This window comes from Protomyctophum parallelum (assembly GCF_964188405.1).
Source record: "Protomyctophum parallelum genome assembly, chromosome: 19".
NCBI lineage: Eukaryota > Metazoa > Chordata > Actinopteri > Myctophiformes > Myctophidae > Protomyctophum > Protomyctophum parallelum.
This window is the reverse complement of record NC_139717.1, coordinates 16489752-16504139: the sequence shown is the minus strand read 5'-3', so window position 1 is coordinate 16504139 and position 14388 is coordinate 16489752. Positions and strand designations below refer to the sequence as shown.

General features: G+C 43.2%; 1 protein-coding gene across 1 annotated transcript in view; it reads left to right on the top strand.

Annotated features, from left to right (window-relative positions):
* Positions 1 to 14388, top strand: part of utrn (utrophin) — a 285060-nt gene that overhangs the window by 170171 nt on the left and 100501 nt on the right. Inside the window, 2 exon segments of the mRNA XM_083790820.1 lie at positions 2348 to 2520; positions 6971 to 7127. Coding sequence (XP_083646946.1) covers positions 2348 to 2520; positions 6971 to 7127 — 330 coding nt within the window.

Genomic DNA, 14388 nt, shown 5'->3' with positions numbered 1-14388 from the left:
CATCCCGTGACGTGACGTGTGACACCAATGTATGGTTTAGAATGCTGTGAAAACAGGTGTACTAACGAGTGTAGAAATATCATACCCCAAATGGTACCGTATAGACTATAGAGCATCTCAGTCCCGCCCCCTTTCATGACGACGCCAGGCCCAGGAAATGAATCCCAATGCATTTTTCCTCATAGACATTTCAAATAGTATTTATTTACAGACCTTTTAAGCGTCGTACGAAGCCAACTCGAGCCGTGACGAATCATGACAACAAACACAATATTTTGGACCAAACAAATAATTACAAAGAAGAAAAACAACAAAAAATGTGTTGTAACCTGCCGTTTTTTTCTACTTTCTAATTCTTTGTTTGGCCCAAAACATTGTGTTTATTGTCATGATTTGTCACGAAAAGAGTTGCGTAAACGTCTTTAAATAAATCTTTTCCGGGTCTCTCGAGGGGGGGCGGGACTGCAACTCTCTATAGGCCTCTATAGTCTCTCTCGGTGGTTTTAACCTATTTAGTCCTGAGGATGATTCTACAAATGCCTTCTAAATCAACTCAAACAACATGTCAAGGACCCCCAAAAATATATGTAATTGGCCGCCGACCCCCATCTGAAAATATGTTGTTCCAGGGATTATTAAAAAAATTGCAGATCTTCAAGCTTGTAGCATGGCACTCGGTGCTGCGCTATGAGCTTGTAGATCTGCTATTTTTCAATAACTCAAGTATAACATAATGCTTTAAACACCCAGAGGGGTGTTAACCCATCCTGAATGGGTTAACACTGAGGATGTGACTGTGCGTAACTGTGATCACACTGGGATCACATCGTGTGATGTTTGTTTGTCAGATTAAATGTGTGTACAGTTAGCGGCAGGCTGCCATAGATACTGCATACTGTGTACATCATGTACTATGTCATGAAAACGTTTGTTCTGTTGTCACCCCGGATATTTCATGAATTTAAAAAGAGATGTGATTTCAGTACTTCTTTGTGTGCTGAAAATGCTGCTGAACACAGGAGAGAGAGAGAGAGAGAGAGAAACAAAGTGGTATCACACGTCTAAAAATAAAACATTGGACCGGATACTCGTCGTGCATCACAGTCTCCCTCGTGGTTCTATCCACACGAACACCCCAAGCCTCCTTTAGACGTGGCCACGTAATAAAACTGTCTCTTAAGGTGCTCACTCGTTCCCATGCACATCCATATACAGTACATACTGTGGGAACATGCGTGCATATACATACAGTACTTATGCGTGCATGCGTGCAGGCACGTACTCTACACATAGACATATCTGACTCAGGACACGCTGGTTCACATGGCTTTGTTTATGTGGTCAGGACAGCGCCGGTGTGTGGATCCCCCTATATCAGATCATCCACACGCAGAACCACACAGACACACACTGAGACAGAAGAGCTATAGCATCGACATCCATATTGCACGTGTCACCCTGTAATCACAGCCTGAGCTTGAGTTTAGTGGAGAGAGAGACCCCAGCATCTCATTCCATCACATTGTACTGCTTAGGGAGTTGTTGCTGGATGTACTGGTGGTGGTGGTGGTAGTGGGGGATGTTCCAGTCAGTTCCAGACAATGACTTTGAAGAATAATATTGGTTTTACATCCTCTAAAAGTGCAGAGAGAACACTTTTTTTAGAGAAACGCCAACCTCTCCTTTGCCCTCTCGTAACCTATTGGTGGCTGTCGGGAAGAAAACTCAATCCTTGAATGGTTTGTCCTCACTTAGGTCAGGGGTTCTCAACCTGGGGCCGCGACCCCTCTGGGGGTCCCGAAACTATTTTGGGGGGTCCCTAAATTATATATATATATATATTTTTTTTTTTTCAAACTGAATGGAGGAATGGCTGGAAAATGGAAATTTAGAGTTTACATAGTACACATAGTGCATGCATAAACTTTCCTTAATGATTATATCTGGTTTCAGTATTTATTTATGATGTATTTTCTCTATTATTAAGGTTATTGTATTGTGGTGGGGGAGGTGGGCGGGGAGGGGTGCACTACTGACTTAGGTGAATGCACTACTTCTACAAACTGCACTACTACAAGAAAAAGTAGTGAATATAGCCCGATCTACACTATTTTTTAAATAAATGTAGTTCCATTTCCTGAAAGGTAACGCTTTTGGACGTGCTACCTGACAGCGTTGCCATGCAGGGCGTGCGCGCATGGCAACGCACCGCAGCTCCCATCATCCTCTTTTCACTGATAATCAGCAAAACTGCCTACAAAACTCAAAACTCAAACGTAACTACCGTCACAATTACGCGAACGGCCCGATTTTTACAGTCCTCTTGTCTTTGCACCTTTCTCTCCAGGACATCCAGGCTGAGATCGACGCCCACAATGACATCTACAAGAGTGTGGACGGGAACAAGTCCAAGATGGTCAAGGCGCTGGGGAGCTCCGAGGAGGCCGTGTTCCTCCAACACAGACTGGACGACATGAACCAGCGCTGGAGCGACCTGAAGACCAAGTCGGCCAACATCCGGTCAGTACCTAGAAATCAGACTCGCCTGAACCCGAGTGGCGCTCTACTGCTGTACTATACCGTACAGTTTTTTTCTTTTTCCTTAAAGTCATGCTGTGTAACTGTTGTAGTCTTTTTCGAATCCCGGCTCCTCCTGTCCACATGTCAAAGTGTCCTTGGGCAAGACAATGAACCCTACTGTGCATTGCCTACCAATGAGTCGATTGATGCCTCGCTTGCCACCAATTGTGTGTGTGTGTGTGTGTGTGTGTGTGTGTGTGTGTGTGTGTGTGTGTGTGTGTGTGTGTGTGTGTGTGTGTGTGTGTGTGTGTGTGTGTGTGTGTGTGTGTGTGTGTGTGTGTGTGTGTGTGTGTGTGTGTGTGTGTGTGTGTGTGTGTGCGCGCATCACCTCCCTATGTATGAATGAATGAATGAACCATTGTACAGTGCTTTGAGTACTTAGAAAGTGCTCTAAAAATGCAATTCATTACGACGTGCTGTACTGTATATAGGTGTTGTTGTTAAAGGCCAACAGTGTAGTGTAGTGTCGACACTATCACATTGTAAAAGGTATCTTATAGACACCAGGGGTTCCCAAACTTCTTCATGTCAAGGACCCCCAAATTGACACTAACTAGCCCGTACCCCCTTTGAAAAGATATGCCAGGGAGTCAGGGACCCCCCCATAAGAGAAGATTTCTACAGCTCCAGCAGTGATTCTCAACCCGTTTAAGTTCAAGGACCCCCCAGTGTGACATGGATTAGTCTACGGACCCCCATTCAATGGCATTTCTATCTCTTGGCCCCCCCAATTTATATTGTAAAGTCAATGTTAATTTAACTGAGAGTGTATACAAATGGAACCAAATGGACTCGTGTACAGACCCATAAGGGTCCATTTGGTTCCAAACTATCATTTTGCTGGGGACCCCCTGGAACTCCCTCAAGGACCCCTGGGCGTCCCCGGACCCCACTTTGGGAACCACTGTCTTAGACTATTGTCTGGAAGCTATACACAGCATTGATTTCATGAAAGACCAACATGGTCTTGATTGATTTATTTTCTTATTGATTTCATGAAATGCGTCTTATTGCTGACGGAAGCATGACTCATACGTATCTCAAGGTCTGTTGGGACCCCGGGGGGTGTGCATGTTGTAACCACACTTTTAATTAATTAACATTGACTGGATCCTTCTTCACCAGAACGTACGTCTGCCACAGCAGGGGTTCTCAAAGTCGGGGTCGGGACCCCACATGGGGTCACGAGACACTGACACTGTGGGGTCGCAGGTTTATTTTGGGTCATCAAAAATATTTTACACGCCTAAATATAATTCAACAGAATGAGTGAAATACAATGTAAGAATGATTGCAAATACATTTTTACCGTGATTGTTACAAAACCTCTATTAATACATCACGTATGCGGACAAATGCGGACCAAACGTGCACGTTTATGTGCATTAAAATGGCCTCCGGGGGTTAGGTTGGAGTCGTGAGTCAATGGCGGCATTATTTTGTGGTTGTGGGCTGAACAGTTTGAGAACTGGGTCAGAATGCTACAGTAACTCGAGTTCTGTCCAACCGGTGGTTCCCAAAATGGGGTCCTTGGACCTTGAGGGGGGGTTCCAGATGGTCCCTCACAGGTCTGTAGGGACCATCTGAGAGTCCACTCGGAGAGTGCAAAAATATAATGGAATGAATCCTTTGGTCCCGTTTGGACACTCTGAGAGTTATGGAGGTCACAGTGGCATCAATAATGCATACCAAAATTTGAAATAAAAAAAAGTTTGAAAATCACTGAGTGGGGATATGATACAAGTACGGTATGTAAGCTTTGGGTAGGCTGGAGAGCCTGACATTGAGGGACCAGATGGCATCTTGCCTGCAGGACAGTAGGAGGGGGGAGGTCAGATGAATGCACACGTCCATGCACGTGCGTGTGCAAATGTTTAATACTCCGTTACAAGTAAAAGTCCAGAATTTCAAAATGTACTTGAATAAAAGTACAAAAGTAATCTTCTGAAAATATTTTCAAATGGCAGAGATGTATGTATATAGCGCCGAAGTGCTTACTGTGCGTTTTGTAATAATAATCTAAATACACTATAAGTAATTGGTAACTAAAGTTTTCAAATAAATGCAGTGGAGTTAAAGTACAATATTTGCCTCCTGTAGAAGTATTGGAAATTGGAAATACTCAAGTAAAGTACAAATAACTCAAAATTGTACTTAAGTAAATGTATTTAGTTGCTTTCCACAACAACATGCATGTGAGTTGTGATGGAATGAAGACGGTGAAGGCAATTTGCAGAAATACAGAAAGACAGGTTCGATGTTTCTACAGTAAATCCGAGTCTCATTAATCGTATAGCTCCATTGCGTGCTGTTTGAACCCACCGATTCACTATATGCCCATGGGAGAGGACTTGTTGTGCTGTAAGCTCTGTGTGTGTGTGTGTGTGTGTGTGTGTGTGTGTGTGTGTGTGTGTGTGTGTGTGTGTGTGTGTGTGTGTGTGTGTGTGTGTGTGTGTGTGTGTGTGTGTGTGTGTGTGTGTGTGTGTGTGTGTGTGTGTGTGTGTGTGTGCGCACATGGTTTGTTGTACACAGCCTCATTATGCAGTAATTACGGCACATGTAGTATGTACAGTATGTAATTAAGAAGAGCAAAGGAAACACCATGTACTGTACACACATCGCTGGGATGCATTACGTTCACGAAGCACTTATGAAGACACATTAACACATGTCCAGCACCACCTACACAATTAGCAGTGAATCCTACGATGTAATAAAAAAAAATGCCCTAATTGGGACGCGCACACACTAATTTTGTAGAGTTTCAGCTTACTGAGTTACTGGTTTAATTTAGTATTCAGTAAGATTTAGTTTCTTGCTGGCTTCATCGGTTGTATTTATAAATGGTAATTTCCTGAAAATGGTATGAGCAAGCGGAAACAGTATTTATTCACAACTGAAATGTGCTCGTGTGCATCAGTGTTCCTCACATGCACTTAACATTTCATTGATGGACCACAGCGGAAGCGAGCGCATGCTCTTGAGTTTTTTTATTTTTACATTTGAGTAGGGCGAGTCTGAGTCGAGTCTGAAGTCGCTGTGCGTGCAGGCGCGTGTGCGCTCGTGCACCGCCCGAGCGCAACTCAAATCCGAGTCTCGGACCGGAGTCCCGATCTCTGCCCACTCTGAACGAGTGTTGTTGTGTGTCTGCCTGTAGGGCCCACCTAACGCTCTGAACGAGTGTTGTGTGTGTCTGCCTGTAGGGCCCACCTAACGCTCTGAACGAGTGTTGTGTGTGTCTGCCTGTAGGGCCCACCTAGCGCTCTGAACGAGTGTTGTGTGTGTCTGCCTGTAGGGCCCACCTAGCGCTCTGAACGAGTGTTGTGTGTGTCTGCCTGTAGGGCCCACCTAGCGCTCTGAACGAGTGTTGTTGTGTGTCTGCCTGTAGGGCCCACCTAGCGCTCTGAACGAGTGTTGTGTGTGTCTGCCTGTAGGGCCCACCTAGCGCTCTGAACGAGTGTTGTTGTGTGTCTGCCTGTAGGGCCCACCTAACGCTCTGAACGAGTGTTGTTGTGTGTCTGCCTGTAGGGCCCACCTAGCGCTCTGAACGAGTGTTGTGTGTGTCTGCCTGTAGGGCCCACCTAACGCTCTGAACGAGTGTTGTGTGTGTCTGCCTGTAGGGCCCACCTAGCGCTCTGAACGAGTGTTGTGTGTGTCTGCCTGTAGGGCCCACCTAGCGCTCTGAACGAGTGTTGTGTGTGTCTGCCTGTAGGGCCCACCTAGCGCTCTGAACGAGTGTTGTTGTGTGTCTGCCTGTAGGGCCCACCTAGCGCTCTGAACGAGTGTTGTTGTGTGTCTGCCTGTAGGGCCCACCTAACGCTCTGAACGAGTGTTGTGTGTGTCTGCCTGTAGGGCCCACCTAACGCTCTGAACGAGTGTTGTGTGTGTCTGCCTGTAGGGCCCACCTAGCGCTCTGAACGAGTGTTGTGTGTGTCTGCCTGTAGGGCCCACCTAGCGCTCTAGTCATTACACACCGAGCCCTCCATGGCCAGGCACCTCCTTATCTCTCTGACCTGCTCCAGTCGTATGTGCCCAGCAGGTCACTGAGATCCACATCACAGGCTTTGCTGGTTGTTCCTCAGACAAAATTAATAACCAAAGGCGATCGAGCCTTTGCAGGTTTTGCCCCTTATAAGCTATGGAATGAGCTCCCACGCCACCTAAGAACTGTGGATTCTGTGGACATTTTCAAAGGACTGTTGAAAACTCACCTTTTTTCTACTTTGTCTTACTTTATTAGTGATTTAGTTCTTGACTTGTTTTATTGACTTGTTTTAATTGTATTGTTGTTAAAGCACTTTGTGACTGTAACTGTCTGTGAAAGGTGCTCTATAATAAATAAACTTTACTTACTCTCTGAACGTGTGTTGCTGTGCTCCTTGCTTGGCAGGGCCCACCTGGAGGCGAGCGCCGAGCGCTGGTCCCGCCTGCTGGTCCTCCTGGAGGAGCTGTGGAAGTGGATCTGTCTGAAGGACGAGGACCTGACCAAGCAGATGCCCATCGGAGGAGACGTGCCCACGCTGCTGCAGCAGCAGAACCACTGCACGGTACGTAACTGTTGCTTAAGGCTTGTCCGGGACGAGCGATAAATCTTTCCGGGCAAGTGCATTGAAATTGTACTTGTCCGTTGGAGAAGTGACTCTTGGTTTCACTTTATCTGTGACGCACGCTCCTAGCAGCCAACAATATCGCCTGGCTTTCCTAATAATCACCTTTCCAATTATTACACTACAGTAGTGTCACAGCCAGTGGTGGAATAAAGTACTCAAATGTATTTTACTTCGGTAAAAGTACCAATACTGCAATGTTAGAGATACTCCGTTACAAGTAAAAGTTCGGAATTTACTTGAGTAAAAGTACAAAAGTACAGGCATCAAATGTACGTAAATTACCTAAAGTAAATGTAATGGTAGTCATGATGCAGAATGTCGCATATTTCAAGTTTTCAAATGTACAGTATAAAAATATTTTTTGAAAATAGCATATCCACAAGCTCACAATGTGTCGCGATGAGACTCATTGTGAGCTTGTAGATCGGCTATTTCCAAATGGCCGAAATGTACATACATACAGTAGGGCTGATGTGGTAACTGTATATGTTTTTTTAAATACGAATCAAAGTCTTCAAAGTGTTCTAGTAACTAAAGTTTTCAAATAAATGTAGTGGAGTAAAAGTACAGCACAAAGTGAATAAATTACTCAATATTGTGTTACCAAATATACCAACTTCTGATAAGACAATCGCAAACCACCACACGTTTGTTTATCTCCCCACGGTTAACGCTCAGACAGTGATGTTTGATGGAACCTTGTTCCAAAACAGTGCAAATTTGCTTCTATAACACCAGCATCAGATTGGGGCCATGCTTACTGACTGGGCTGCAAGCGATAACGCTATTGATTACCCTATCATTCTGTTTACACCATCCATTTAATCTCTGCCATTGCTGTTGCTTTTCATTAGCATTCCACTCTAATACCTATTGTCCTATTTTCAGCGTTGTCTTCAGTGATATTTATCTTCAACTGGGTCCACACACACACAGACACGCGCACACACTCACGCAGCAGTCCAACACAGCAAATATTCTCGCTAACCACTATAGTCAATAAGTATTGAGCTGTCCCATTCGTACCTTCGTCACCACTGTTGTTTTCCGCTGGAGCATGCCAGAGAGTATTATTTATTCCAGACAGTCGTTTATTGTCGTAGTATTGGTGTGTAATTGCTTTAAGATAGATGTCTCAGCCAGTCGCTAAGGTATTTTACCCCCCCAGATAGTCTAGTCTGTCTGACTCTGCAGTCATATGCCACCATTTCTTTGTTGCTTTTGACACCATTATACTTCACCGCTCTCTCCCTCTCTATCTCTCTACCGTGCTTATAGAGGATATTTTCCCAACTTGCCTTGATGGCTTACATGCACGCGAAGGAAAAGGTGGACATGGAAGTGCGTCACAAAATCAAGTAAAGGCTCATACATAGTCTGGATTTTCGGTGGTTAGGTGACCACCGAACTATACAACATGACGTCACGAGCCGCGGTGAAGAGCAAACCACCGCCACCGCTCCAGCCCTTCTCTCTGTTTTTACTCACCACCGCTCAACGTTATTTCAGCTCCGGTGATCAGCTCACCACCGGAGCGGTGGTCACCTCACCACCGAAAATCCAGACTATGAATAGGCCTTTATAGGACTGAAAATTTATTTTGAGTGCACTTTTCTGGCTCTGTGTATAAATGTGTCCTCTTAGGGCTGTAGTATAGTGTGACCTTCGGGTCTGACCTTTCTCTGTGTTTTCTAGTCAGAGAGAGAGAGAGAGAGGCGAGCTTCAGCCTAGCAGATCAGACAAGGTCCATTAGACTCGGAGCGGGCCGGGAGAGAACACAATATCCACCAGAGAGAATGCAGCCTTTGCACTGTTCCTGCGGTGGCCTTGTCTTCTTTTTCTCATTATCCACTTTCAGTCCCCTCCGTCCCCTGATCTTTCACCTGTTTTATTGGTCTACCCCTCTCTTTTTTTTATGTGATTTTCTTTTTTTTTTCATATTAACACAGTTTGAATGTTGAAGAAGGTTTTCATTCAAACAGATTGTTCATTTGGGCAAATGAAATGTATACATTTATACGTCAAAGTGGGCTTGTTTTTTAACAAGTTTTTGGGGGCAGAGAAGCGCAGTACCCCCGAGATTTGCATGTTGTTTTCGATTGGTCCTGGAATCTCTTTGTCCTCAGGTTTCACGCTCTGATCACCGCCCATTAGCGTGCTTGTGTTTGTAAACACAGAATTATTCTACATGGCTATAGTAGTATGGAGGAGCATTTGGGTTATACTTTACAGAAAATAAACAAAACCACGTAGCTACTCGCTCAAATACGCTTCCCAGCCTGGAAGCATCACACAACAGGCTAGAAGCTAGCTAGCCTAGTTAGCTAGCTGTCTGTGTGTCGTGTGTTAAGTGTTCTTTTTTTTCCCTCCACCCGCAAAGAGCCAAGATCGTCTTTTCTTTCAATCATAACTCGCTCATTTTTTGCTAATTAAAAAAAAATCAAAATACTATGTAAACTATGAAATCCGGGCTTTCATTTGGTATATAGAACGTTTGTGTAGGCCCTCTCTATGAAACGGTATCAAGTGAAAAGGAAATGTCGGGAAATCGGTTTATTGTGTAAAAGATTGGATACGTCTTTTCAAATACGGCTGTTAGTACTGTTAATTCAACATCCGGTGAGGGGAGGATACGGATCGTGTATGTATTGTGTATATAAATCAGCGCATACAGTGGGTGGGCTTCAGACCGGATGTAAGCCTTGCACACTAAATAGAAACCAGGCATTGTGACTGCATGTGGACGGAATCTGTTTATTAAAAATAGCAAATCTACAAGCGCACAACATCATAGCCTGATGCGTCGGTTTTATTTATTTAAAATACTGGGTCAATTGTCTGACTTTGATTGCTTAAAGTAGACCTGCATAAAATGGTGTAGCCTACTGCAGCTATTTACAACCAGGTAGTGTATAAGTTAAATTGAACACTTAACTTAGTATTTAATACTTGAATACTTATACTTAGTATTTAATACTTAGTACTTTCAAAAGGGTTTATTGGGGCACCTTACAAATTGCATTGTTTGTTCTACTGGCTTAAACATGTCAGTGTTTCTAGTGTTGCACTGTTGACAGCTAAAACGTCCTATTGTCCCTTGTCCCTCCCATTGTCACCCACTTCTGTCCAGCTCTAAGGTGATAAAATGTTGTGAATATTGAAACAGACTTTTCTCAGCTTTGGGTGAAAGGCCCCAATCATTTTAAAATGGTTATATCTCCTTCAATTATTGTCATTCATTGAATGATACATCATATGAAAGCTTACATTCTGTACTTTAATAATCTGTAAAAATCTGAAAACTGGAAAAGTAGAGTTGAGGGCCTTTTTGCTGGATTTTGTCACATATGGGTGGCGCACAAGTCGTAAAGAGTTCCGAGTAGAGAAGGGTACAGAGATTTAAAATGAGAGAGAGGAAGATAAACGGACACACTGCAGAGACTGGCATTCGATTGTGTTGCAGCGTAGCTGAACATCACTGTCGCTTTCCCTTCTGCCTGAATGAATGCCACCGTTTGCCCCAAACCACTGACATGGTGAGACATTGAGAGGGAGAGCTCTAATCTGTAAGCGTCTTCTCCCCCACCCCAAATGTGCCATTGATTTGTGTCTGTGTTTTTGTCCGCCGATATGGGCCATAATAGCTTTTATTAATCGCCCATTCAATTATACGGTAAAAAAGGCTGCGTCCGTATCCAGCTGATTAAACTCATCAATCAGCTGTATTAAATTATCAGCTTTTATGGCAAGAAGAGGGAACAAGAGAGACTGCTTCTGGGCATTTTTAATGACTTTTATCTTTGAGCAACCGTTTTGTTTTTTTCTTTGTTGGTAGGGATGCTGATTTGAAAAAAGACTCTTTGAAAAAAGATTTGCGTTAGAAAATAGAAAGGAGTGGAAAATGTTAAGTAAACTATTAAGTAACAATAGTAATTGTTTTTTCATTCCTATTAACTGTTAATTGGCTAAAGGCATGGGGAGAGAGTATATGTTTTGCAGCGTGCGTGCGTGCGTGTATGTACAGCTGATCTCCGGCACCTTTGGCCCGGTCAATGCCAAACTGCTCACACACACTCCCTGGATGCCAACAACATCACTTTGTCCCAAACTTACCAAAAAGGACTGTTATAACGCCAACATGAGGCACATTTTTGGAGAAAAAAAAAACACATGTTTATATTACTCCTACATGTTTTGTCCAAACATCACAAACGTTCCTGACCTGGTGGAAACCTGTGCTCCGAGGAGCACTTTTTCTAGTTGTATGTGCTTTCTTTTGTCATGCCAGCTCACAAAATCTAGCCTAGCACCTGCATGTACTTGTATACCCAATAGCAGCTAAGCTAGCATAATTAGACTGGCTAAAGTGGAGCTAATAATCCAATTGGCCATACTAAGGAAGTTTAATCATCCTGTCTGTGTGATTGATTGGTATTGTACCATTTGTACCTGGAAGTTGTAAAAAAGGAAAATTAGATGCATTAAAGTGCAGTGCTGCTGGAAACCCCCTTCATCTTCCAGGAGAGCGTTCTTTTGACTCGCTTTGAATAATTTACCTACCTCTGTCTAACTTTAATTTGCTTCCTTCTCCTTCCCCACATTGGAAATAAAACGGTTTATCGTTGCCGTGGAGGTTAATTGTCATTCATTGCATTGCTGTTGTCTTTGACTTTGTTTAAGTAGCTTTCTGTTGTTGTGTCTTGCCATGAGGCGGATAAGCAGAGGATGATGTACCATGTCCTTAGCATGGAACAGAATTACAGAATTGCTAATCTTCAACCTTAACCCCTTTTGGTGTTAGCATCATGTTATGCTTTAGCTATTAAAAAAATAGCAGATCTACAAGCTCATAGCGCGCCACCGAGTGGCGCGCTACAAGCTTGTAGGTATGGGCGAAGGACAATCTCCCAAAGCTTTTTTTTTTTTTAAATGAGCATAAAAATTCAAGCTGTTGCATTGTCTTGTTGAAACCTTTTAAAACGCTCAAAATTATCTCAAAATCGATTATTTTATTCAAATCAATTACATGGATTAGTTTGATTTACCATTGAGCCTTAATTGAATGTCTTGCAGCCTGTGATGATTGTGGCACATGCATTGAGGTATTGTAGTAATTTAAACTAATATTACACTCACCTCTAATTGCGCAATTACAGCATCCTTGGATGTGTGATGCGGCACAATGCATGTGTCCAATCTGAAAGCACACAGTCCCTAAAGTGGATAATACATCTGGCCCATAATGAAAGTGGGTGTTCCTACTGTAATGCGATCGGGATTAGGTGCTACTGTAGGTCCAGGTGCGTGACCATTTTCAGCTGGAGTCAGACCTTGCAAAAGTTGTCTTGCATCAATAAAGCCAGAGAAATAAAACTTCTCTCTGCACTGCAGCAGCATTTTTTTAATGTCTAGTTGTTGTTTATTATAATGACAGAATAATACACTGATAGGCTATATACAAAATGTGACTGAGTAGGAGAGTTGCACACTTCTGGCAGCACGATGTCACACTGGCCGGTATCAATGTACATTTTTGACAGCAAATTCTGATTTAGTCTTTGGAATTACGCATCTTTTAGTTTTAGTCCTTTTTTAGTCAGCTGAAATTGTTTCTTCTTCTTTCGTGTATCATCCTCAAATGTCCAACTCGGTATCGAGTAGCCACGCCTTGTTGTATAAGGCTGGCGGGACTTGAGTCTGTTTGGAGGCTCTATTTCCACTGTATAGTGTTGTGCAGGATATGCCAGTCGTGTAGCTTGGCTTTCCTTGCTAGCTTTATGGTAGAAGCCTCTCGTCTGAGGCTGGCCGGGGAAACTCCTGCAAGGATCGGCAGGTAGGACACAGGAGTGCGTTTCAGGCAGCCAGTTATGGTTCGGAGAGAATTGTTAATTACTGTGTCTACCTTTTTGACAGGTACAACAACAAGGACAACTCTGAAATTGTTTAGTCTTGGTCTAGTTGACTAAATATCAAAATCGTAGTCTTTTAGTCTTAGTCAACACAATTAGCACTGCTATTGTGATGTTCACCGGACTGTGGAATTGTGGATGGACATGCTGGACAGCTTATAACAGGCAACAACATTATGTATATATATATATATATATATATATAAATATATCAAATTCAGCAGTCATCAATTTCCCCTGAAGATTGCCCTTGCAAACTTTAGTTCGGCCGGCCCATTTATTTTAACACAGAAGGCAGACAATTCACAAAATAACATGATGACCTTATCTTGTACCAGCAGGCTAGGAAAACAGGCAGTGTCATTGTAATCATGATAGGTGAGTCAACAGGGAGACACGACTCCCCATACCCCAGAGATTGTGTGCGTGCGTGCGTGCAACGATATAGTAACTGCATCAAAACAAAACAAAAAATAATTTTAATTTCAAGAATCGAAGTATATTGAAATGTAAACGGCACCATTGACTTTGTGTCGTATCGTATCGCTTTGCAATGCAAATAATCTGTATCGAAACGTTTTGCATTCTAAATAATCGATTGTATCAATACTACCGGTAAGTGTTTTTGCTTTGTATTTAGCATTTTTTTAGAAAAAAAAAAGGAAAAGGGTTTAATTACTTTTATATCCAATATCGCTACACTTGGTATATTGATTAATATGTGTATTCTCTGTTTTGCCAAAGTTTACTTATTTATCTCCATATCTGGTATCTGGTCAGGCTGATTTAGGATGGGGGATGTTGAATTCAGGCCTGAATCACAGGCCATGCTGCTGTAATGTTGCCCTGGGATGAATAGTAACCAACCTACTTAACCTACGTACCAAAAAGTGTACCCCTCTGTGTCACACAGATCAGCTGAAGGGGCTGGAGTTTGACAGAAAAAGTGTTTTTGGAAGAGGATTTTGCAGTGCCATCTGTTAGGAGTTCAGGGCTGCCCCCGAGGATGGATGAGAGAGTCTCACACCTCCGTCGGGCTGGCAGCCATGAACATGCAGTTTGTTGACACTTTCCTTGTTGACACCATTACTTTTTCATGCCTTACAAAGTTTCCACTTTGGGGGCGAAAAGTGCAGGAGTGCAGGGCTTTTAAAGAACGTGCTCCGACTGCCAAAAGGATGTTGTAATCAGCCAAAGTGTTGTGCATTTCTACCGCAGTGTTACCCCACGTGTTCGGCGATTCGACAAGGGAGATTCAAAGATGATTAAAAATAAACCCATTTTGGTTG